This window comes from Cyclopterus lumpus, chromosome 3 (assembly GCF_009769545.1).
Source record: "Cyclopterus lumpus isolate fCycLum1 chromosome 3, fCycLum1.pri, whole genome shotgun sequence".
In the NCBI taxonomy this organism is placed as follows: domain Eukaryota; kingdom Metazoa; phylum Chordata; class Actinopteri; order Perciformes; family Cyclopteridae; genus Cyclopterus; species Cyclopterus lumpus.
In genome coordinates, this window is record NC_046968.1 from 1,685,330 (window position 1) to 1,712,775 (window position 27,446).

Consider the following 27,446-nt stretch of genomic DNA (forward strand, 5'->3'; position numbering starts at 1 on the left):
GATCGCCCCCCCCCCCCTTACCTCCTTCTGTTTCATGGATTGTGGAGGTCCATTCGTACATTGTCATATTCATTGAATGTGTTGTAACTCTGTAACGCTGTTCATTCTGTACACATGACATCTATTGCTTCTGTCCATCCGGGGAGAGGAATCCTCCTCTGTTGCTCTCCTGATGGTTTCTTCCCTTTTCCCCATGCAAGGTTGTTTTCTGATCCGATGTGAGATCCTGGGACCGGGATATCGCATGTGTACAGATTGTAAAGCCAAAGCAAATTTAAATTTGGTGTGGCTATGCAAAGCAGCTAGGCTCAACACTGATTGGACTCCTCCGGCTTATTATTATTCTTCGGCCAAAACTTTGGACCAACGCTCATCCCGCGGCATTGCTCGCATATGCGTAAAAATTACATCAAAACGTGCGGCTTGATCGGGAATCGTGTGCATTTAAATATCAAAGAGATTCGCCCGGCAATTTCTTGGAAAAATTTGAAGAAATTAAAAAAAACGAGAAAACATTTGCAAATTCTATGGGGAAAATACTACTTGTCCCGCACCGTAGAAGTTTGAAGTTTAAAACGGTAACATAAGGCTGGATTTTTGCACAATTGGAATTTTTTTCATAGCTAGCACAGTTTTGATGTAATCATGTGTCTTTGCTCTTCTTTTGTTTAACCTTTTTGAAGCAAGCCTTATGATCTAGATTTATTTTTGTAGTTCAGTAAACTTCGCTTTGATAACTTTAAAGTGTTGTTCAGCCAAACTAAATTATTAGCCTGCTTTCCAGATCAACTTTCGCAGCCATTGCCTTTAGACTTTAAAGACTTTTGCCAGTCCCACGCTTTTGCACTATATTTTCTCTTACATAGTTGTAGGCAAGGTGTCTTGAACAAATGTGTGTTTTTGCTCCAACCAACTTTATTACTACATGTGTAACCAGTGTCATAGATTGGAGTGCATAAAGTTCAATAATAAACCTCAACCTCCTCTAATAATGAACCTACTTAGACATAAAGCATATTAGTTAGATAGCACACACACTTACCCATTCCTTTGGTGTGATTGAAGTCTCCTCTCACTATCTTACAGGAATAACCATCTCCATTACATACACCACAGCGGTCCTCTTTGGCTGAAGAGTTGATGATGCCATCGCAGCCAATTCTCTGAACACAGAAAACACAGCAAATCAAACACTGATAAGTTGCTTTTTGACTTGTGAGTGTGTCTGTTTGTGTATTTTGAAGGGTGTCGTTTGTGTATAATGTATAATGTATGGATTTGATTATGTATGTATGCAGGACAAATGCCATCTTATCTTGGTGTCATATATAGTTTATCCAACCATCAGGAGGTGTTTTTCTCTATTACTGATGAGTAATAGGCTGCTCTGGCATTGCGGAGAGCCTTTTTATATATTTTAAGACTATCTCGCCAAACTAAGCGTGATTCTTCCAGATTGGTGGAACGCCATATGCTTTCAAGCTTTCGTGAAGTTTGCTTTAGTTTGCTGGTCTGAGGGTTATACCAGGGAGCAAACCTCCTTTGCCTCACTGTCTTCTTCTTCAGTGGGGCTATCAAGTCTAGTGTCATTCTCAGTGAGCCTGTAGCACTATCGACAAGATGATCAATCTGGGACGGACTAAAGTTAGCACAGGAGTCCTCCGTCACATTGAGACGTGGTATTGAATCAAATGCAGAAGGAATCGCTTCTTTAAATTTAGCTACAGCACTGTCAGTTAGACATCTGGTGTAGAAACTTTTGACTAACGGTGTATACTCCGGGAGTATAAACTCAAAAGTTATGAGGTAATGGTCTGACAGAAGAGGGTTCTGTGGGAAGACCTCCAAATGCTCAATGTCAATGCCATATGTAAGAACAAGGTGGAGGGTGTGGCCAAAGCAGTGAGTGGGTTTCTGTACTCTGACAGAAGCCATCGAGTCCAATAATGAGAAAAATGCAGCACTAAGGCAATCATTATCAATATCCACATGAATATTAAAATCTCCTACAATAATAACCTTATCAGTTTTAAGGACTAAACTTGATAGAAACTCTGAAAATTCAGATATAAATTCTGAATATGGACCTGGTGGCTGGTACAGTATAACAAATATAATTGGCTGTAATGTTTTCCAGGTTGGATGTGAAAGACTAAGAACAAGGCTTTCAAATTAGTTGTAGTTTAGCTACAGAGGGGAGTGGCTCAGGGAACAGGTGCCGGGAAGAGGCCTAATTGGCCTCAGCTGCAGGGGATCAGTTGATGTGCATCTTTTCCCTATATTAGGTTCGATAGGGATGGAGGCACGAGACAGGAGAGCAGGGGCACAGTCTGCTAGGTAATAAAGCACATTATGAAAGATACCCTGACTTTGGTGCTGGTGGGGGACCCATAGTGACATGAGCTTGTTACAAACTTGTATGAGGTTATTTTGTATGACTGGTTACTTTTGATTTAATTAATTTAAGTGGCCGTGGGACGGACACAGGCTCTATAGAGTTAAGGTTAAGGGTGGGTAACTGCTAGAATGGAAGTGCAGAGAAGGGTGGAAGACTACAACTCTGCTTCTGCTTCCTGATCTTAACTCTGGGTCATGGATTAAGTCCGTTAATCAACTTGGTCAAATTTGCAGAAATTCTATTCAATTCAGTTTATTTTGTATAGCCCACAATCACTAATTTGCATCAGAAGGCTTTACAATCTGTACGACATCCCTGTCCCAGGACCTCACATCGGATCAGGAAAAACTCCCAAAAGAACAGAAAAAACCCTTTCACAGGGAAATAAAGGAAGAAACCTTCAGGAGAGCAACAGAGGAGGATCCCTCTCCCCGGATGGACAGAAGAATATATGTCATGTGTACAGATGAACAGCATTACAGAGTTACATAAACATTCAATGAATATGACATTTATGAATAATGAGTAATAGGCATGGACCACGATCCATATTTCCGCAAACAGAAATGAGACGTGCTCCATCCCAAGTGGGATGAATGCCGTCTCTCCTCATCAGATCAGGCTTTCCCCAGAAAGTCTTCCAGTTATCTATGTAGCCCACATTGTTTGCTGGGCACCACCTGGACAACCAGCGGTTGAATGACGACATGCGGCTATACATGTCATCATTGATCAGATTGGGGAGAGGGCCAGAGAAAACTACGGAGTCCGACATTGTCTTGGCATAAGTACACACCGATTCCACGGTCATTTTAGTGACCTCCGAGCGGCGTAGTCGGGAGACATTACCGCTGGCGTGTATTATAATCTTACTTACAATCTTAGATCAGTTGATTGGCATTTCAGGTACCGCACTAAGTTGGTTTAAATCCTATTTATCAGATCGATCTCAATTTGTATTTGTAAACGATGAAGCCTCAATGACCACCAATGTTAATTACGGAGTTCCACAAGGTTCTGTGCTTGGACCAATTTTATTTACTTTTTATATATGCTTCCTTTGGGCAACATTATCAGGAAACACTCCATAAACCTTTATTGTTATGCAGATGATATTCAATTATATCTATCGATCAAGCCAGACGAAATCAACCAGTTTGCTACAAGCATGTCTTAAAAACATGAAAACCTGTATGACCTGCAACTTCCTAATGTTAAACTTAGACAAAACACATCTCAAAACATCTTTAACTCAGTTATCAAGCTCCTCCTCTTTGGAACCAGCTTCCACTTTCAGTCCAGGGGCAGATACAGTCTGAAGGTTTCTTCCATTTTCATCCCATAAAGTTTTTTGGTGAGGAGTTTTTCCTGTTCTGATGTGAGGGTCAAAGGTGTCGTATGTGTACAGATTGTAACAGATGCAAATTTGAGATTTGGGGTTGGGGGTCCAAGCCAATGTCTTGTTAGTACCTGAGCCTTGGGTCCAAGCCACACCATACATAAGGATTTTTTCTGTGATTAACAGCGTTTAATCGCATTATGTGCAACATTCAATAATGAATTAAAAACTAGTGAATTGTAAGAAACATTTGTCTTTTATCAGGGAACTGCATAAATGGTCTATGTTCAATCGTAAGGGTCCCTGTTATAGTGCGCTCACACCAAATGCGATGCGAATATTCGCAACGCTTTACTCGCGTGAGTTTCGTCGCCCGACAAATTGTGCTGCGTTCACACCAAACGCGCGTTGAGATCCCAAAGTCAATGCGCAGGCGTGTTAGACGCGAAAAGGGGGCGTGGCTTATCTCCATGGCTTGTCTCCGTAAAAACAGTTCTAATTTTCGCCATTCACCACGGTCGAAATAACCACTAGTTCTGCTTTATACTTGTTGTGGACATCCCATAAACGTCGGAACATCTAACGCCCTGGTGTCTGGGTTCATAACATCACCCGTAGGCTCACACAGCTCGGGGAGTTTCACCGACTCCGTCTCGATAACTTCCGCTTCCAGAGCAGCAGCAGCCCAGCGGGCGGAGCATCTCAACGCTGATTGGCTGGCGAGTTGTGAAACTGTTGCAACTCACGTTGGAAGTTGAAATATTTCAACTGGCGAAAATTTCGCAACGCGCAAAACGCGTCTATCGCAACGCCCCGGGCGAATTTCGCAACCAAACACGTCTGTGCGTTGACTTTACATGGGATTCGCAACGCGTTTGGTGCGAACGCCCCTTTAGAGTGAGCTAAAGTGGTCTAGCACAAAAAGAAGTACACAGCTGGAATTTACTGTGCAGAGGACCTTTTAGTCTGTAAAGCCTCTGGATTTCCTTTGGAGAATCTCAGTCAAAGAAAGAAAGAAAAACACTTTCAGTGATGCAGGTTGAACAGTTAGTTTAAGTGGCCCACAACTGGTCAGGACTTTGTCAAACACACCGTTCTGCAGAGATACTGTGACAGAGCGCTGGAGAGTGCGCGCGACGCAGAGGACTTGTTCGAACGGCTGATGTCTGAAGTGTGCTGACTTTATTGGAACGCAGCACCCACAGTTCATAAATATAATGAACTGTAACTCCGAAATAACTGTGGTTACCCAGCGATGTCAGTAGTCTCCAGTTAGAGCAACAATTGGTGCACGTTGTAACCGTCACTTGTGTATTCTCCTGATGACGGTGCGTTTTGAGGGAGGCTCATAAGCCGTCATTCTTTATGATTCTAAGGACACTCCTCAGACCACTACAGGAATCGGCCTGCAGTCCTTTGCTATATACTTGGCCAAAGCATTTGTTTGGGTAGCTATTGGCTGGCATCAATGCTGTGTAATGCCTTTAAGTGGCACTTCATGCTCCTAGTCCTCCGGTGATAAGATCATTCCAGTTTGCAGTGGTTACAAATAACTTTGCTTTTATCAACTACGCCGTCTGGTAGAGATTTAAAATGAAAATGTCCATTTAAAAGTGCAATACCTTTCTCTATTTTCTCGGTTAATGTGTGCAGCATTGTTAAGCCCCTCCCATTGAAAAATTAAATAAATGCTGTTAACGCATGATAAAATCATTATCGGAGTTAATGGCTTGCTACGTTAAGTCAGATTATGAAAGGTCAGCCAGGCTCAGGATCAGTTCGCTGTGGGGACTTCATTTTCTGTAATCCTGCAAATGTCCCCGCTGTGGGACTATTAAAGGATTATTTTATCTTATCTTATCTGAAATTGAAGGCGTATTCACATGTGTGTGAGTGTCTGTGTACCTGACACCTTCCGTTAACACACAGGTCAGCCTCATATGGTCCACAGGGTGTCCCATCCATCACTCTGTCAGCCATCAGGACCGGGACATCTCGACCCACTGGACTGCAAAATAACACACATGGCTTCTCTGCTCATGCACACACACACACACACACACACACACACACACACACACACACACACACACACAGCCCCCATCACAAAATCATGTAAAGCACAAAAAAAAACAGAGACTCATATCCATTCAATGCTATTTTATATGTAACAAACCCAAGGGAGGATGTCTTCCCTTGGGTTTGATACCAATCAATAATATTCACGTCGTATTGGCAGCAGTTTGTCGCCTATATTGGCATCTAGTCCCAGGTTAGCAGTGTGCAGCAACACTTTAGTCCCACCGTGGGTTCAGCAGAGCCCACGTTATCATTCTTTTCCAGTGGCAGACTCGTGGCTTGCTAAATTGTCCGGGCTGACTCACAGTAGCAGGCAACATACTGCTGCATTCCGTTCACGCAAGACAGGTTCCAGGATATTATATATATATGGGTGACGGACTGCTTTTACTGACAGGCAGTGACAAATTCTGCTTTGTTTACACTAAGAGCAAATAAAGCAAGAAACAGCCATGCATGGCCAGCTGCCACTGAAATGTTGCTCAAGCTCTTGTTGATGTAGTTACATCTTCAATGGCAATGGGTAGTGGCTAACATTACTTTTTTAGATCCAATGGAACAGGGGGAAACAAAACACACTGGGCGCGTTGTCCGATGGTCAGACATTCTCGGCCGCGTGAGCCGGCATCCCGCCAGATTTTTTTTTTTTTAAATGTTATAATTTATTTGCTACTGTATTCATATATTGCTTAACTGAAAATGTTGGTTGATTGATTAGCAAAGATGTCCATCCCTGGTTCAACTTTTGACTTGTTTTGGCTTAACTCATGTCATTTCAGATCCTCCCACAGCATCAGCTCTCATTCCCCTAACCTGGTCCTCCTCCCTACCTCACCTGCAGCACATCATCTCATCGCTCCCTAACTACTTAAGACCTTTACTCACATCTGTTCTCTGCCCGATTCTCTTGGGTGTTTTTTGCCAAGCTCTCCAACATTATCCTGTCGCCATATCTGATCTGCCTGTTCTGACCCTGAATTCATTATATTACATTACAATTCATTATATTACATTACAATTCATTTAGCTGACGCTTTTATGCACGCTCGTGCTTTTGGGTTCAGTTTACAGTAATCCTGAAATTACAATCTGGCCAAACATGAACCCACCCACCTCTGCACGTGCCGAGCCGGAACCTCCGACCCAAGCCAGCATGCTACCATGCCTTAAGCAGCAGCTTATCTTCATAGCGGGGGCTATGCATTCTATGCAGTCCTCATTGATTTAGGTGCAGACGCTAACCTTCTCTCGCCTCTCAACTGGGGATCGGGCAGGTGCTCCTGAAGAGACCTATCCACGCCACGGCTTTGGACGGCCACCTTCTCTGCAGGGTTACTCACCAATCCACTCCTCTTCGCAATGCTATGTCAGGTAATTACAGCAAAACACTCACCTTTCATCTCATTCGTGCTCCCCAACAACCTGTCAGACTGGGTTCTCCTTGGCTTAGGAGACACCCACCTCACATTGACTGGTATACAGGTACTGTTTTAATGGAGTGCTCATTGTCATGCGGTCTGTCTAAAACCTGTCCTATCGTCTGCTCCTAGTCTGTCTCTCTCTACTGAGTGCCCAGATCTCACCGGTGTCCCCAGGGAATATCATTTTCAACAAGGCCCGGGCCACCTCATTACCACCTCATCGCCCTTATGACTGTGCGATCGACCTTCTCCCTGGTACATCTCCTCCCAGAGGTTGACTTTTTCCCCTATCGTCTTCTGAAATTAAGTCCATGGAAAAATATATGAATGACTCCTCAGCTGCTGGTCTCATTAGACCATCTTCATCTCCTGCTGGAGCTGGCTTCTTCTGTGTCAGCAAGAAGGACAAATCCTTGCACTCATCAATCACAGAGGACTCAATAACATCACTATAAAGAACAGGTACCCCCTTCCACTTGTTTCTTCTGCTTTTGAGTTGCTACAAGGAGCAACCATCTTTTCCAAACTCGATCTCCACAATGCGTATCATTTGGTGAGAATCCGGAAGGGAAACTAATATTTAGTTATGCCATTTGGACTCACTCATTTTGCCCCTGCTGTTTTCCAGGGGTTGGTCAATGATGTTCTCCAAGACCTCCGAGTTTTTGTATATATAGATGATATCCTCATCTTCTCCAAATCACCACAGGAGCATCTGGTACATGTAGAGCAAGTTCTCCAAAGACTTATTAGTGAAGGCTGAAAAATGAGAGTTCCACACCTGAGGTATCCTTTCTGGGATTCGTTATCAAAGCAGGTAACATCCAGATGGACTCTGCTAAGACCAGAGCAGTTGCGGACAGGCCTTCATCGTCCACATGGAAGGAACTCTGGGCTTCGCAAACTTCTATCGACGGTTTATTCGTAGCTACAGTTCCGTGGCTGTCCCGCTCACCGCTCTTACCTCCCAGCATGTGCCCTTCCAGTGGGAAGGGGACAAGCCTTTGCCGAGTTAAAGTTCATTGTGGAGGTGGACGCCTGGGACACTAGGGTTGGGGCGGTTCTTTCGCAGCGGGCTGCCAAGGATAAGAAGGTTCATTCATGTGTCTCGGAAACTGTGCCCAGCTGAGAGGAATTACGCCATTGGGAAAATTTGACAGAGGGGCCGGGCCAGAAACAGATGAATGGAGTGTTTGTGTGAACTAATATAAATTACATGTAAAAATCATTACATGAAAGGATTTGGCTTTTAACAAGTAGCAAAGTATTTATTTGCAAGGCAATTTAACAACTTCTTTATTTGACACACAAATGTCCGACACACAGCGACGCAGGCTGTGTGTCGGACATTTGGCTCCAACCTTGCTGCAGCAACACATCATCACTTTCAGTTTCAGTGGGAAGTGTTGTTGATCAGTGTTGCATCCAAGTCTGGAGTTATTTGGGTTGTGGAAATTCTCAGAGTAGATCTGAGGTGCTGATCCGTTAACTTAGATCTGTGACGGGCTTTGTTGGCGTACATGACGCTGAATGTCTGCTCACACACATAAGTCAAGCCAAACAAAGTCAGCATCTTCTGTGCAGTCCTCCGGAGGTTTGGAAACGTGGCTCTGTTAAGTGAAGCACAAAAGTCATTCAGTTTAACAGAGTTGAAGTTATCCTTTAGGACAGAGTCAGACTGAAGATCTATCAGTTCCAACTGCAGCTCCTGTGGTGCTGTTTCAGGGTCTTGTGACAGGGGACAGGACACCAGCTGAAGTGACTGTTCAATGTTTCCGAAATCAGAGAACCTACGGCAGAATTCTCTGTGCAGGTCCCCAAGTGATTTGCTGTATTTTCTTTGCGTTTCGCTGTGCCTCTTCCTGCATGGCAAGTGTGGGGAAATGAGCAAAAGATTTGTTCTCAATTTGTCTGGAGAGCAAAGTCAGCTTGGATTTGAAGGCTTTCACATGTTTGTATATGTCGTGAACAAACTGATCTTTCCCCTGCAGTTTCACATTCAGCTCATTCATGTGTGAAAATATGTCCACAACAGACGCAAAGTCACTAAGCCAGTTCTTGTCGCTTAGCTCAGGGAATTCGTCAGATTTCCCCATCAAGTTCAAAAAGGCGATGATGTCCTCTTTCAGCTCCCACACTCATCGTAACACTTTCCCCAAACTTAACCAGCAGACACGAGAGTGGTACAGCAAGTCCTGATGATCCGCATTAGTTTCCTCCAGGAATGTAATAAACTGACGGTGCTGAAGTCCCCTTGCTCGTATAGGGCCCATTCCCTGTTTCATGGGTCATTAATCCCACAACCCTCCGACTGCATCTACCACCGGCCATGAGAATTCATCCCACCTTCCACAGACCCAACCTTACTTCATGGGACTGACTCCTAAAAATCTCGGTGTGTTAGCCAGAAGAGTGCCCCAGAAAGGAGACACAGGGTCAGGATCAGACAGGTGACCTTCCCGGCCAGCAAGTTCCGAGTAAGGGGTTGGAGGCTAGAGCTAGTTGAGGACACAGGTGCTGCAGACTTAGGAGCCCAAGGTGAATAGAGCACAGTGGAGGATGGCTGATGGCTAGCAGACATGGATGATTTAGAGATTTGCAGGAACCAGCTGAGCCTCTGTGACATCCAGGTGGAGAACAAAGCGGCTCAACCACGGCTTCTCCTTAAAATATTGATGCTGAAACATGATCTCTTTCAGAAGTGGAGAATTCCGATGTGATTGAGCAGCAATGAGATTAGCCAAAGTCTGGTTGAACTCCAACACCTTTTTTGAGAACAAGGTGTTGCTCAGCTGGGTCCTTTTTTTCGGTCAGTTCATACTGTCGCAATTCATGAATAGCAGGATTGGACCCAAACGCACAACTTAAAGATGAGGCAGCAGACATTGTTCAATGCTTTAAGACTTGAAAACGTAAAGCTGAATGACTGGAAACAGGCAAGGAAAGTACACAGGAAATAAGGAATGATGACAAACTGAAAATGCACAAGGAACTCATTAACTGACGAAACACAGCTGTGGTAAGAAATAAATAGGAAAAAGCCAGTAAGTAAAACAAATGTTCAGAGAGTGGTGTGCCCCAAAGGGGGTAATTCTTTTAATGTGTTTCTTAAGTATGGCTAAGCGAGTATGTATGCATGCGTGTCTCACCGTCATTAATAATAGCAGTCAGCAAGCTGCCCTCCTTCTTGCTGGCGTTTCGGTTGTAGGACAAACACTGCAGGTCTCTGAAGCTGGTAGCCCCCTTGGGACAGGGAGGACATTCACAGGCCTTGTGCTCCACATTGGCCTTCTGACAGTGTCGCCCACCAGGACCAGGCCTACACACACACACACACACACACACACACACACACACACACACACACACGCACACACACGCACACACAGGACAGAAAGAGATCGAGGCTAACAAGTAGGTGTGGATGATGACCTAAAATGTATAATTCACTATGTATTTTGTGGTGACGGTATTATGTCAAGGTATTATAAAATGTAAACCGATATCCTACTCCAAATTTTTTATTCTAACGATTTTCACTGTGTTGACAATGTAAGGTAACATATCTTAAGAAAGAAGACAAACTGATGTGTTTATTAGCTCAAAAAAACACTGGGTATGCCTCAGGGTTCCCAGGAAGAGCTGGGAAACGTTGCTAGAAGAGGGACGTCTGGAATACCCTCTAATACTGCTGCCCCAGCCGCAGATAAACAGAAAGATAATGGATGGATGGATGGATGGATATGAAAAGCAATGTGGTCATTTGAACACACACAAAAACACAGACAGACAGATATAGGTGACATACGGAGGGTTGTCGCATTTCCTCTGTCTGAAATGGACTCCAGTACCACAGGTCCTGCTGCACATGCTCCACTGGCTCCATGGACCCCAGTCACCGTCCACATGCTGAGGGATGGGAGTCTTACTCACACACTCGCCTGCCCTGCACCACTGACACATAGACAGACACACAGTTGTTGCTGGAAAAAGGTAAACATCTGAGTATTTGTTCATGGAAGCACTGTGTGAAAATAAAATCTTTTTTTTCATTTTTTTAACTACTTGCTAACCCTACCTCAAAGAAAGAAACGAAAAATAGAAGCAGTGTGTGGGTGAGACCTACTTTATCTGTGCCACACTCTGTTCCATCCAGAGGAGGATCCAGTTTGGTCTTGCAGGCTGCATCTCCTTCCACTAAACACCACAGGCCAGTGCACATCAGGTGCTGACACACACACACACACACACACACACACACACACACACACACCTTTGTATTGAGGGGTCTCGCTTCATAACAATGTGTTTGTATCTGGTTGTGCAATATGTGTAAAGTGTAATAAGATAATATAGCTATCGAGGCTTTTGTCATACAGAAGTCATCTCTCATCTCTGCATACATTTCTTCTAGTCTTTTTCAAATTAAAGCCTGGTTTACTTTGCAGTGACATCCAGAAAGCTCAGGGAGCTCAATTATAAAACAATGTGTAGGATCCACACTAAATGTTTGTGCACACACAAATGAGGAAATGTATGTATTCTGATTCTAATAATTCGGATTTATAAAACCTTGCATAACGCCTGCCAGTGCACAATTTCCTTCTATGAATCCGACATCCATTTGTCAATGTGTTCAGCTGGATCAGTCTCATATCCTTCCCTCTACATTACATTACATTACATGTAATTTAACTGACGCTTTTATCCAAAGCGACTTACAATAAGTGCATTAAACCATGAGTCCAAACTCAGAACAACAAGAATCAAGCAAGTACATGCGGACATTCAATAAATAGTCAATGCAAAGCACCTTATGGATGTTGATGCATAGAAATAATCAGTGGGTCTTTACGGTACCTAGAGCAGCTGCCTAGAGGAAGAAGTGCTAGTGGTTGAGGTGGTATCTAGACACTTGTTCCCATTGTGCAGCATCACACATTACATGTGTCACTGTAGTATTTATGTTTACAGCAATAAGACTGATTTCTTTCAAAATGACCGTGACAATCAGTGATATCCACCATCATGGATATCATTTTAAAAAAAGGAACTTTGACAAGTGATTAAAATGTATTTATTTATTTACTTCAATGTCACAAGGTTTATTTCTAGACTTTCTTTACACAATCCTTGGTGTTGAAGATGTGCCAAGTGTGATGAATGGAGAAGGCAGAGTGTGACAGTCACCATGGTGACTCCAGTGAGCTCTGATACTCGCAGCGGATAGCTGTTTTAAGTGTGTCAGTGTTTATTATTATCTGTCCCATCTGGAATAAACCATAGATATATATTGTGTATATATATGTGTGCATAGTATTACAAGATTATAACAAAAATTGATGCTCTGTTTCTATGTGTACAGATTGAAAATCCCTCTAAAGCAAATTTGTACATTTTGGAATTTGGGCAATATAAAGATAGATGTTATTGAATCATATTGTTCTTCTATTATTTAACACTAGTTAACATAATTTTCCAGATAAAGATTATTTCATCAGCTGCTCCTTAGCTGACCACAAGTGTGGGTAGTCCAGCCCTCTTCTCTAAAGGAAAGCAGACAGCGTTGATCAAATATTCAGCGCAATTTGATCTAAGGTTTGAGTTGGTTGATATCTTTTAAGAATGAAAGTATTCAAGTTACAAGCAGTTGGCACATATCACAAACTATTCAACACCTTAAGATCTCTGCTAGAACATAGTAAATGCAGAACCACCCTCAGAGGGAGAATGGCGTGGTGTATGACATCATCATGAGATCACGTGACAGCTGTGGGGAACACTACATCAGGACCCTGAACACCAGACCAAAACCGCTCCCCACATCCAGTGGGAAGAGGTCAAAGGTCAAGAGGTCAAAGGTCATCAACCAGAAGTCACTCCCATGTCTTTTATTTGATTCTTCTTAACTTTCTGAGATCTTTTCAGGATATTATTTGTGTTATATGTATAGATATTTGCTTCTTGGTTTTTCCAGAGAAGCAAATATTCCCGTCTTGTTTTTAGAGTAATTCTCCTTGTTTACATTCCCTTGAATAGGGAAGGTAGCGCCGTAGTAGCACTTTAGTAGCACTTAAATGTCTCTTACTGATAGCACTTTGTAGTTTAGCACTTTAGTAGCACTTAAATGTCTCTTACTGATAGCACTTTGTAGTTTAGCACTTAAATGTCTCTTACTGATAGCACTTTGTAGTTTAACACTTTAGTAGCACTTAAATGTCTCTTACTGATAGCACTTTGTAGTTTAACTTTCTTGAAGGAATTGTACTTTCTTGATTCTTGTTGTTCTGAGTTTGGACTCATGGTTCAACCCTGTAAGACCCCTGGTTGTAATATTACAACGTCACTTTTATCTCTCCAAAAAACACATTTGCAAAAACGTTTTTTGGGGAAAGACCACATTTACATAGTCAATGGGTCCTATTGTCTTGGCTTGCAATGCTATTGGATCGTAAATGTGTATATAGGTCTGGCCATAAGGCCACGAACTCACTCTACCTGCAAACTTTCCTGGAAGCACATCTCCTTGTTTCATTCAACTGGATATATCAACATTGAAGTAAATTCCATGAAATATTTTTGTGGGTGATTGTTAGAATATGTAGTTCATGTAAATACTAAGTTATTGTGGAATTCATGCATCACATTAGATTTTCAGCTTGTTATGTCATTGTTGTAATTTTACAACGTTGGGTGAAAATGGTAGCTAAAATAGCATGTGCACCTTGCACACTACATGGAGACATTCCACTTCTTGGATGTTCAGATACAGGATAAATACTTACAGAAATATAATGTATTTGATGATTCACACTTTACAAATGGGTTATTTGTTATAATTTATGTTTATGTTATTTCTATGTTCGCAGTGAGATATAGTCAACTGTTTTTTTTATCTGGACTTTGTTGGTTTGCCCAAATATCTCCTTGTTACACAAGCCAGATAATGTTTGTAGAATGCTTTGGAGGATGGTTGTTCAGGGACAAGTGTAAATGTTTTTGAATGTGGGGTTGCATTGTTCAGGGAGAGGTGTACATGTTCTGGAATATGGGGATGTAAGAGTTCTGGGGGGGTTGTATTTTCCTTTTGTAAATGTAAGTAGAGAGCACATTAGGCTAGCCAGACAGTATTGTGTGCCATCAGTGCAATGTATTGCCTGAATAGGATTAATTTGCATTGTAATTAGTTATACTTGAACATTTTTTTTACCATTTTCTTTTTATTCCAGTTTTTATCTTTTTAAAATAAATTATGATTCATGAAAATATGACTGTTGGGTGATTATTATTAGATAAATGTACTGTAGTGCTATGTAAGCAATACACACTCCAAATTAACCATTAGTTGTTTTGTGTATTTGTTCTGACAGTTTGAGAGCAAATGCTGAAATCCTGCTACCAACTAGGCCCAACGTTGCAATATTACAACGTTTCCCTAAAAACTTACAAAAACATTTTTTTAAAATGAATCCTTCATTATCTGCATCAGAAGACTCTTACAACATCATCTGACTTAAAAAAAAAAGATTTAGATATTATTTCTATGCTTGGGTCTTACAGGGTTAATGCACTTATTGTAAGTCACTTTGGATAAAAGCGTCAGCTAAATGACATGTAATGTAATGTAATGTAATGTAAACATCAATGGTGCTCCTGTTGTCAGGGTGGGTTGGATATACAATAAATATGTTAGGTAAACTTTATAACATGTGATGTTATGAGGACAAATAGAGTGTTGTACCTCCATATCACTGCAAAAACTACCATTGGTTCCGAACAGTATCTGGCACTGTTCATCCACACTGTAGTGCATGCCTGGCAGCTTGGGAGGAAGGCGGATCTGGTACCGGCTCCTGGGGTCTGTGTGCAGGAGGCAGGCACTGGCTTTCGACCTGTTCAAAGGACACAAGAGAGGTGTCATAACATGTCTCACGCACACACACACACACACACACACAGATTTAAACAATGTTAGTTAATTTGAAGATGCAGATCAGCATTGATGGTGACATCAAATGATATCCAGTATGAGCCAAAGCAAAGAATCCTTTGTGTGATATCTATCTGCTATTACTGTAGTTTCCTAGAGCTGATGAGGATTGTTGGCCAGCAGCATTTATCTTACTCTGTTCAAACATTAGGATCTAGAATGATCTGGGGAGGATCATTCGGCAAGGTAGGCAACCCCAAATTTCTATAAATATACTGCTCTGTGATACATAACCTGCAAACCATTATACAATTAAGTATCAAAACTGCCAAAGGTAACATATTTTTACACAGCGCTGCCCATAACAAGGAGGAAAAGCAGAGACAAATGGTGATACTTGTTTGTCTTAAAAAAAGTCGACAAGATTAAGCACTTTCATCGAGATAAATCTCACCTTAGGAAGTTCTCAAGGTCAGTGCGGCTGCAGGAGGACCAGGACAGGTCACTGGGGTTTCTTCCTTTAACCCATTCACCAGACATGATGTGGGAGTGACCAGGGCAGCTGGCATGGTCATCATCATGGCTCATACCCATGCTGAAGACAAGACATGGATACAGACACTGTGTCAAAGAGTAGTGAAGCTGGTTCTCAAACAAGGTCAAGCCATCTTTTCAATCCCTGTCTTTGTCACTATATTTTAGCCTATTTTGTGCATACATGCTTTTGTGCGTTTGCAGATTGTTTGGCTCACAGCTAACAGAATGGATGGTGTGTTTGGCTAACAGAGTCACCCTTTTTACATGCATTCATACACTCAAGGCAGGGGCTACTATACTCACCATTCATAACTATTTACACACTGGGACTTATTGGAGCAATGTGGGGTTCAATTCAATTCAGTTTATTTTGTATAGCCCAATATCACAAATTACAAACTCCCCTCAGAGGGCTTTACAATCTGTACACATAGGACATCCCTGACCTTTGACCTCACATCGGATCAGGAAAAACTCCCCAAAAATAACCTTTCGCAGGGAAAAAAGGGAAGAAACCTTCAGGAGAGCAACAGAGGAGGATCCCTCTCCCCGGGTTAAGTCTCTTGACCAAGGACACAGACATAGATCGAACCATCACTGTTGGTTGTTGGTGTCTGCTCTGTTGTATAACTGTGTCCTTTGTGCCTTAGTCTCATTTTCTTATTTCTGGACTTGTTTGGTTGTTTCATTGGAAGATCTACTGACTTTAATCATTCTCCTGCAGGCGTTTTGTGTATTTCATCAGTTCCTTATGAAAAAGTGAATGAAACGTAGCTACCACACAGTAACTATTACCTTGTGATACTAAGATACAATACATTGTGATAGGTAGATGTAATAAGTCCTTGAACCGATCTCTACAGGGTTGACAGACTTACCCTCACTCAAAGACCTGCAGACTATACAGGTGAAGTGCCTCCAGAAGCAGAATGTGTTTCCACAGGTATAAGAGAAGTCAGAGGTTATGTTATTAACCTGCTCATTGAGCATTATTAAAAGGGGATTAACCTGTGTTTCAACATGAAGTTCTCATTTTATTGACGATATCGTAGTGTGTAGTCAGGACCTGCTTGACAGCCAAACATAGCGAGTTAGATGTCATTTATAGCAACATAAATAACCACCCAGAGGTTCACAAACCTGAAACTAATTTCAGTGCAGTTTCTATCTGTAGACTTCTTTTGACTGCTTTAATTAAAAACTAATCTCACTAATACAATCAATCAATTGGACAGACAGACCCACACAACTATGGGCACGCAGATACATTCGGGTGTTTCTGTTTTTAGCAACACCAGCAAAGTGGTTCTTATGAAGGCAATATCATTTGGTCAACTACTTTGATTTACAGTGAAATGTTGCAGCAACTGCCATTACATTTAGTAGAGCCATTCATGTTCCCTACAGGGTCAATTGAAAATGCTTTGGTGATATTCAGACTTCTCAGCTAGCACTATTATCAGGTATTAATTTCTTTAATATTAGGTTTTCTTGCTGCAAAACTAAGGGAATTTCCATCAGTCTCAGTTTCATTTTGTGTTTACTGCTAATTGTTAGCATATGCTAACATGCATAGTGTATAAATAGAGGCGATGGCGTTTCTCGTAACGCTACTGTGTGCGTTGTTTGTGTTGGACTTGGGAGCAGGCGGTCGTACCTCGGTGAGTACATCGGTCAACGTGTGCTGCCCGTTGGACATTGCAAATGGAGGCACTTGCTTCATGGCTGTAGTACAACCCGTACAAACCCCGACGCAGTTGGCACAGGACACACACTTTTCAGAGAGCATGCTCAGAGACCTGCCCCACCTCCAAAGCCTTCTGGCTTTACATCATTACTTTGCGTGCTGTGAGAGGACTAGTTCGGACTTTGGATATGAAATGTCAAAGGAATTGATGCCATATGTTTCGAACCAGAGGTGGTTGATTGTTTCATTATTGCTTATATCTGGTAATGTGCAGCCTAACCCTGGCCTGGAGCTGCAGTATATTCAGACGCCAGCTGACTTCATATCCTTGCCTGGTCTACATATTATTCATTTAAATGTACGAAGCTTGTTACCAAAAATGGATATGATTAGAATATGGGTCAAATCAATAGATGCTGACATCACCGTCATATCCGAAACTTGGCTGACAAAATCTGTTATTGATTCATTGACAACATTAACATGGATGGTTACAATGTTTATCGTGCTGACAGGACAAAGAAGTTGCCTGTTATGTGAAGTCTAAATTTCTTGTAAAGGTTGTTCTGTCTAAATCGATTTGCAACCATTTAGAATTTCTGGCAGTGGAGGTTGAAATTTCTAAGAGTCTTTGCATGACCGTTGTTGGGTGTTATCTGTCTCCATCCGCTTCCAACAGGCACTACAGTCACTGACACACCTTCTATCCAGACTGACCTATGCTGAACTTGTTTTAGCTGGAGATCTTAACTGGGACTGGCTTAAGCCGGTGTCTAATGATTTTAAATCTTTTTGTGATTCTATCAATCTTACCCAGTTAATAAATTCACCAACTCGTCCGAATCTTAAGTGCTCTGAGAAGTCCACATTAATAGTCTTGATTTTAACTAATGTTCCTCATAAATTCTCAGCTGTTGGTGTTTTCTGTAATGACCTGAGTGATCATTGTGTTGTTGCTGCAAACAGGAACACTAAGGTCCCTAAATTAAAACCACGTATCATTTATAAGAGGAATCTTAAACATTTTAATGAACAAGGGTTTTATCATGATTTGGAGGATAGAGCTAATCCCTGATGTGGAAACAGCCTGGTCTTTTTTTAATGATGGTTTTACACAAATCATTAATACACATGCCCCCTTCAGGAGATACAGAGTACAGGGACGTGATAATCCCTGGTTCTCCTCTGATCTAGACAGTCTTCATGAGCAAAACCTGGCTTGGGCTAAGGCAAGACAAACAGGTTCTGCCACTGACTGGCTTGTGTTTAGGCAACTAAGAAACAAATGTTCCTCTTTGATCAAGAAATCAAAATCGGAATATTATTTGTCTGTTACTGCGGAAAATTTAAATGATCCAAGTAAATTTTGGAAAACTATAAAATCCCTCTCTGTGAGCAAGATCTCACAAGCTTTACCTGCTTTTATTGTGAAGGATTCTGTCGCTGGAGATACTGAATTGTTTCAACAAACACTTCATATCTTCTGGCTCTCTGTTTGACTCTTGAAGTCCAAACTATACTGGTCAGCCTTTTAATTTTACCACATTTCCTGTGCAGGACGTTCATAAAGCCCTAATAAGTCTAGATCACAGGAAACCTCCAGGGCCTGACTGTATAGACCCTTACTTTTTGAAACTGGCTGCTGACTTTGTTGCAGAGCCACTTGCATATATTTTTAATCTGACACTGAAAAATAACGAAATTCCATTGAAATGGAAATCAGCTTTTGTTCTCCCACTGTTTAAAGGTGGAGACTCAGCGATTTTAAATAACTATAGCCCAATATCAAATTTATCTGTAGTTGCTAAAATCCTTGAAGCTCTTGTGAGCAAACAACTGAAGGAGTTCTTATACACTAATGCCATTTTATCAACCTGTCAGTCAGGCTTCAGGAAAAAACATAGCACTACTACAGCTGCCCTGAAAGTGGTAAATGACATTATTGTTGCTCTTGACAAGAAGCAACATTGTGCATCACTGTTTATTGATCTGTCAAAGGCATTGGACACAGTTGACCATGATGTTTTAAGGCTGAGGCTCCTCGGCTCAGGGCTCTCTGAACAAGCAGTTGCTTGGTTCACAAGCTACCTGGAGAATAGGTCTCAGTGTATCAAGTATGAGGGTCTATCATCTGATATTGCAACCATCTGTAAAGGTGTGCCACAAGGCTCTGTATTAGGTCCACTTTTATTTACTGTGCATATAAATAATCTGGACCGAAATGTGGTGGAAGCAAACTGTCACTTTTATGCTGATGACACTTCTTTTAATGTTGTTCAAAATACCCTATTTCAACTGAAACTTGTTTTAAATACAGATAAGACAAAACTTATGCTCTTTTCAAAATGTCGGAGTCGGCCACAGAATATCCCTTCGGTGGTCAATCTTGATAGAAGTGAAATAGAGGTTGTTGACTCTTATACATATCTGGGTATTTTGATTGACGACTCCCTCACTTTTAAGCCACATGTGCACTAGCAAAGAAAACGTTGAGGTTAAAACTGGGTTTTTATTTTTGAAATAAGATGTGCTTTTCAACTAATGTAAAAAAGCGATTAGTTACTGCTACTTTTTTACCTGTGTTGGACTTTGGTGATCTTCTTTACATGCATGCCTCTGCTAACTGTCTTCATATGGTGGACACGGCTTACCATGCTTCACTGGTTCATTACCAACTGCAAAGCTCTGACTCACCACTGTGAGTTATACTCACGGGTAGGATGGCCTGCTTTGACCACCCGGAGGCGCTGTCATTGGTACACCTTCATTTATAAGGCAATCCTTGGTCTGCTGCCAAACTACCTGTGTGTCCTCATCAGGAAGAATAGTGTAGGACAATACTCTTTGGGTTCTCAGGACTTCCTGATGCTCACTGTCCCAAAAACCAGAACAGAAACGGGGGAAAAAAGCTTTTGTGTACTCTGCACCCTCATCATGGAATATGTTGCAGAATGAGTTAAAACTCAAAGATCTGATATCACTTAATGGTTTTAAATATAAAATGAAAGAAATGGAGGTTCCCAAAAATGTCAATGTTTCTTAAATGAACTCTTATGTCACTGTCTCTTAACTTTTAGTTTCTTTTAACTTGTCTTGTTCTGTGTTTTTTGTTTGTAACTATGTGTTTCTTATGCTGCTGCCTGTCTTGGCCAGGTCACCCTCGAAAAAGAGATTTTTAATCTCAATGGGACTCACCTGGTTAAATAAAGGTTTAAATAAAAAAATAAATGAATATCAATAGGATTATTAACATAAACAAACAACAAAGCTCAACAACACCATCACAGCAGCAACAAGCACAACAGGTAATTTATACAACACTGAATGGGATAAAAATACACAATAACACAACAGGAGAGGTAAACTGCAAACAAAACCAACAAACACTATGACCTATCTCTGCCCAGACAAAACCCTTGTACTTAAGATCTCTTCTTAGTGGTTAGTGTAATCCTTTGTTTGGCAGCATGTCTTCTGCTTAGGACCGGGAACTAACCTGCTCCGTATCGGCGGGTTTAATGGCAAGCTGATTTTGTTACTTCTAGTCTGCAATTCCTTATTATACTCTAATAAATCTCTTAAGTCCCTCCAGTTGATCCAGAATGCTGCAGCTCGTGTACTCACAAAAACTAAGAAAAGAGATCACATGACTCCTGTATTAGCTGCTCTGCACTGGCTCCCTGTAAAATCAAGAATCACATTTAAAATTCTTCTCCTCACCTACAAAGCCTTGAGTGGTGATGCACCATCATATCTTAAGGAGCTTGTAGTACCATATTGCCCCACTAGAGAGCTGCGCTCACTAAATGCGGGGCTACTTGTGGTTCCTAGAGTCCTAAAAAGTAGGATGGGAGCAAGAGCCTTCAGTTATCAAGCTCCTCTTTTATGGAACCAGCTTCCACTTTCAGTCCTGGAGGCAGACACAGTCACCTCATTTAAGAATAGACTTAAGACTTTCCTGTTTGGTAGTGCTTATAGTTAGGGCTGAATCAGGTTTGCCTTGGTCCAGCCCCTAGATATGCTGCTATAGGCTTATAGGCTGCTGGGGGATGTTTTAGGATACACTGAGCACCTATCTCCTCTTCTCTCTCTACTTATGAAAAAATATATATAATGAGATAGGTGCTCAGTGTATCCTCCTATCTCCTTATGGACGAATTCACGTCTCTCCATTGCATATTACTAACTCTAAATCTTTGTGCATTTCGCCTCATCTCTCGCCGTGTGGTCCGGCCTCTTTTGTGTGTCTAAAATTGGTCCTGGGTCCCTTCCCATGCTTCCTGCATCCAGCCTCTCGCCTAGACCTGGCCTCCTTCCCAATGGCCCTGCCTCCTTCTTTGTGCCTCCTGCCTCAAAAGGCCTGGCCTCATTGGTCTGGCCTCTTTCGCGATGCCTCCTGCCTCCGGGGCCCTGCCTCCTGCTACGGACCTGCTGATGGCCCTCCCCTTTCCTCTCCTCTCTTCCTCCTTCTGTTTCATGGATTGTGTAGGTCTGGATTGTGGTCCATGCCTACCACTCATTAATTAATTATTAATATTCATTGAATGTGTTGTAACTCTGTAACTCTGTTCATCTGGTCACATGACATCTATTGCTTCTGTCCATCCGGGGAGAGGGATCCTCCTCTGTTGCTCTACAGAAGGTTTCATCACTTTTTTCCCCTGTGAAAGGGTTTTTCCTGATCCAATGTGAGGTCCTGGGACAGAAATGTTGTGTACAGATTGTAAAGCCCTCTGAGGCTAATTTGTAATTTGTGATTTTGGGCTATACAAAATAAACTGAATTGATTCTGCACTGGCAACAGAGAAAAAAGCCAATTTCAACTCAAAGAAGTCGGGACTTCTGCAATCTTTACTCTGCAGGTTAAAGTGGCGGAGCAGGATGCACATTATCCGTTTCTCCTTTAGGATTAAAAGAAAGTCTGTTTTTTGACCAGCGAAGTTAAGACTATCTCCTTGGGGTTTTTCTTTAAAAAAGGCACCAATGCTGTTTCATCTCCTTTTAGCAACATGCAGAGTTATGGTCTGTGTCAGTCTATATAGCCTTGGTGACGTCATGGCTTTCGTCCAATGAGGCACCAGGCATCTCACACTTAACGCCTGAAGGAGGGGGTCCACAGTTTATGCTTTTAATTTTAGCCTCTGTTTTTGCTCCACCCAAATGTTGAAGTCCCAACAGCAGCATAATGCTTTAATAGCTTCTTGACAATAATTCCTTGTAGCATGTGTGTGAATGTGCGTGCTTATCTAACAGTAATTCCATAACAAAGATGTACATGGGCATAATCTTGAGTAATGCTTGATACGAGTATAGCTTTCTTTGTGACAGGGACCTGACTACTGCTAAAAAGAAAGCAGTACAGAAAGTCGCTCAGACTGCATACAAATATGAAACTACCTCCTAACATAACTTTTTGAATGGTAACATAGCTGGTGCTCTCTCTCTCTCTCTCTCTCTCTCTGAGCATGAGCATAGAGGTTGTGAGCTGAGAGCGGTGTTTTGTGAGTAGATGGTGTTTTTTCTTGTTGGTAGTGGTCGACAGAGAGCAGTGTGTGTAGTAGTGTGTGTTTTAGTGTATGTTGTAGTGTTGTGTGGGGTTATTGTGCTAACGCCGCTATGGACCTCAGCTGGTTGACGCGGAGACATGGCTTGAGGGTCGCGCTGTGTTTTGCGTGCAGTCTGGCGGTGGGGCGGGTGGTGGGTCACGGCAGCGTGAAGTCCGCCGCCCGCATGAACAGCACGGTCGTGATTTTCCTCGACAGCGTGGAGAAGGTGAGCACGGTGGCGGCGAAAGGCATCGTGGTGAAGGGCACGGTGGTGCCGGTTCTGCCGCTGGTAACACGGGCGGTCAGAGTCACAGTGGACAATGTGCCAATTAGGGACGAGGTTCTTCTCAGAGAGCTGGTGGTACACGGGAGGGTGGTGAAAAAGGTCTCCTCGGGGTGCAGGTCTCCACTGCAGAGGCACGTTGTGTCTCACAGCAGGCAGCTCCTCATGGTCCTGAATAACAACGGTGAGGAGCTCAACCTCGTGATCAGGACCAGAGTCGAGGACTTTGACTATGTGTTGTATGTGACCTCTGGAAACGGGAAGTGTTTCAGGTGTGGACGAGAGGGGCATCAGCCCAGGGACTGCCCAAGCAAGAGGTCAGCTGAGCGGGACGCTTCTAGTGAAGCGGCTGCTGAGGGACAGAACCAGAAGGGTCCTGAGGGTGTCGGAAGGGACGGTCAGGAGGCACAGGGAGTACAGGGGGAGACGGGTGGAGCACAGCAGGCTAAGGAGGGGCAGGGTGGGGCCCTGCAGGGTGGAGAGAGGTGGAGGAAGAGAGGGCAGAGGTGGCCCAGGAAGTGGAGGAAGAGAGGGCAGAGGTGGCCCAGGAAGTTGATGAAGAGAGGGCAGAGGTGGCCCAGGAGGTGGAGGAGGAGAGGGCAGGTGTGTCTCAGCAGGAAGTTGAGGGGGCAGTTGTCGAGTTGGTGGACGGTGAGGTTGACATGGAGGAGGATGAGAAGCGTCAGGCTCACCGTCTGAAGAGGAAGAGCAGGGAGGAAGGGGAAAGCTCACAGGCCAAGAAGGGGGCTTTGGGCAAAGGGGACGAGGAGTCTGGGTCCAGTATGGAGGAGGACTCCTACTCTGATGCTGAAGGTGACTTCTTTGATGACACTGAGGAGCGCCGAGGAATGTACAGTGTGGGCAGAATAAGGGGGTATCTTGTTAGGACCAAGAACCAGAGGGTGGTGGTAAAGAGACACTTCTCTGACTTGCCGAGGCTTGCTAGGTCTATTCAGCTCCACATGGCCGATAAAGCTGTGAACAACTTTACAAAGCAGGAGGGCTACAGGTTGAGCAAGATAGTGCAGTGTGTTAATAAAGTGCTAAGGGAGGGTGATGAGTGTGAGTTTCCAGAGGAGCGACCTGAGGGGCGACCCTGCAGAGACTGATGGTCCTGGACTGGGAGGCGTGACGGCGGTGGCTTCCCTGCTCGGAGGACGAGGACGTGGAGGAGATGCTGCAGGTGGTGAAGAGGAGGAGGCTCCCGACTCCACAGAGGCTTTAAACTGAATGGGGTCTCAGGACCACCTCTCAGGACCACAGATTGTGTTGAAGTTTTACTTGTTGTTTTATTTAGTTAATGTCATTACAATGTGTCTGTTTGTTCGTATTGTTTTATGTAAAAAAAGGTTTTGTAAAAAAATCTCTTTCTCTCTATCTCTCTCTCTATCTTTTTATCTATCTATATAGTATTATTCAACATACCTTTTATTTGAGGATGCTTGTATTGCTTTGCTGTGTTAAATGTTGTCCTGTCCATCGTACATTATGAGCTCAACAAGGAAAGTTGAAAACAACTTTGGTTTTCATGACCATGAAGTTAACTTAATTTAGCTCTCAGTCTACATCAGCATATAGAACACATGCTGATCATATGATAACAAGTGCTTGTAAGTTTAAAGTCTCTATGAATGTGCAGAGGGAAATGAGCAGTCTGGATGAAAAGAAGATTAATTGGAGTACCTAGCAAATGTGGAAATCAGTTTGTCTGAAGTAGTATGCCCATGGTTGGATTATGAAAGCCTCAAGCCTAAGACTTCTGAAGGAAGGAGGCTCACGGCTCCACCCACTGCCTGGACCTCACTAATGCCTGGACCTCACTAATGCCTGGACCTCCCTGCTTCTTGGGGAAGTGAACTAAGTGCTTGCTGTGCCCTCTCTCCCCGTGGGGCGGGACGGGAGCCAAAGACAGCTCTTGTTATGCTTGAGCGAGACTCCAATGTGTCTTTCACTGCTCACATAGCCAAAGGTTTTCTGAGAGGTGCAACAGAGTTGAAACGGTTCAGGTTAAATCCAGCTAAATGGGAAAACTACGGCACGTGCTGTTGTAAATTTGGATGTGCACTGAATAGTAGACGCAAAGGACTATGGGTAATCCTCAAGTGTGATTTGAGGTGAGGTCCCGGGACAGAGGATGTCGTATATGTACAGGTTGTAAAGCCCACTCAGGCAAATTTGTGATTTGGGGTTTTACAAAATAAACTGAATTTAATTAGATTATATTCGCCATGTTTTCATTAAAGTTAACTATTCGTTTTTTTCTGTGTTTTTTTGCCAGTAAAATGTTTTCATCATGCTAGCTAACACTAACATGATGCCATCTTTCTAGATAGAGCATGTGCTGTTGTCCACAAAAGATGACCATCCTACCCTTTTGTCCCGTCATAAATAATAATAATAATAATACATCGAATTTATATAGCGCTTTTCAAAACACACAAAGACGCTTAAATGCATAAATATATATATATATATATATATAAATGCAGGTATATTACAGTATGCTATTGTATCGAGTGGTAATATTGTATCGAGTGGTAATATTTTAAACATGCAGGGGGAATGTTTTCTATGCTTTACATCTTCACTAAGTTGCACAATTAAAAAAAATATACTTTAAAAAAAGGTAACATCTCACAGAGGTTACACTGGGTCTATCTGAACTGTGGATGTGGAGGAGATGGAACAAGGTCTGTACTAAACTCCATTATAAGATTATTCCTGTTGGTAAGCTGCTCCGGTGCACGTAAGGTGAGCTGCTGACCTTTAAGGGTGGGCCAAGACCTTTCTTCTTTATGTGACCTGTTTAACCGATACTACAGTTAAACAGGTCACATTAACATCCCTAATGCAAAGAACTAAGCTCTGTCTGTATCAGGAAAACACATTGTGGAATATTAAAATGTCAGCAACAAAGTTTCACGTCCCATAGGGTCCATTGGACCTGGAGGTGTCTGATGCTGATGCCCCGCCCCCCCTCCTCTCTACCTCCTTCTGTTTCATGGATTGGAGATCCATTCATACATTGTCATATTCATGTAATGTGTTTATGTAACTTTGTAATGCTGTTCATTCTGTACACATGACATCTATTCTTCTGTCCATCCGGGGAGAGGGATCCTCCTCTGTTGCTCTCCTGAAGGTTTCTTCACTTTTTTCCCTGAGAAAGTTTTTTTTGGGGAGTTTTTCCTGATTCGATGTGAGGTCAAAGGTCAAAATGTCGTATGTGTACAGATTGTAAAGCCCTCTGAGGAAAATTTGTAATTTCTGATATTGGGCTATATTCAATTCAATTCAATTCAGTTTATTTTGTATAGCCCAATATCACAAATTACAAATGTATAAGTTATAATTGGAACTGTAATGGTGTCATCAAGTACTCATACAGGTACTCTGTATCAGCAAGCTCTCAAATGTAAGTACTTGTACTTCCTTAATGTCTAATGTCAAAGAAAGAACAGATTTCCATTTGGTAGATAGACAGGTCTGAACCATGGAACAATTCATTTGGCTTGTGAACTGTAAATGAAAATAAATGGATGTTTACATTAAAATAGATTTTTCATGAGAGTAATGTGTTTGCCTAAATCTATATGGGAGGAAATTGAACTCCGGTCCCCTGCACTCCCTCCATACTCTTGGACTTGTAAACCATGAGCACACGTTTACAGCATTCTCACAACACCAACATGGACAATAGATCAGCAGCAGAATAACATGATAAACTGTCGCAATATAATAATACACTTGTCACAATAAAACCTACTTGTGCCCCAACTCGTGAGCAATGGTGAACGCCAAATTGAGTCCATTGTCCTCTGCTAACACACACTTCCTCTTGGCACTGCAGACACCCCCCAGATAAGCAATACCTTGGAACACAGTGAGTGACATGTGAGTTTGATAAACAGCTACAAAAATATTTATGTAAGCAACATTTATTTTGACAAATTCAATTCTGTGATCTCAGATTTCAAAGAGTTTAAAAAGCTCTCAAAATAAAAGAGAAACAAGGCAGAACTTGCTGCCCAACATAACCCCCCCCCCCCCCCCCCACACACACACACACACACATAACACACACACGTTATATAATAATGATGAATATGCAGTATGACTGTAACAATTAAAATGTTGTGTCCATATTCATATTAATGTGTAATTTTGATGCTTCGGCCACATAGTTTTCTTAACTTTCATACCAATAAAGCCACATTGAGTTGAAT

At 42.4% G+C, this 27,446-nt stretch overlaps 1 protein-coding gene across 1 annotated transcript in view; it reads right to left on the reverse strand.

Moving 5' to 3' along the window:
• adamts17 (ADAM metallopeptidase with thrombospondin type 1 motif, 17) overlaps window positions 1-27,446 on the reverse strand; it is an 81,462-nt gene that overhangs the window by 22,624 nt on the left and 31,392 nt on the right. Inside the window, exons 8-15 of the mRNA XM_034529257.1 lie at window positions 26,987-27,092; window positions 15,622-15,762; window positions 14,979-15,129; window positions 11,364-11,465; window positions 11,046-11,191; window positions 10,387-10,556; window positions 5,643-5,770; window positions 1,043-1,163 (exon numbers count right to left, since the gene is read on the reverse strand). Of these exons, the coding sequence (XP_034385148.1) occupies window positions 1,043-1,163; window positions 5,643-5,770; window positions 10,387-10,556; window positions 11,046-11,191; window positions 11,364-11,465; window positions 14,979-15,129; window positions 15,622-15,762; window positions 26,987-27,092 (1,065 nt within the window). The remainder of the gene's footprint in view (window positions 1-1,042; window positions 1,164-5,642; window positions 5,771-10,386; window positions 10,557-11,045; window positions 11,192-11,363; window positions 11,466-14,978; window positions 15,130-15,621; window positions 15,763-26,986; window positions 27,093-27,446) is intronic.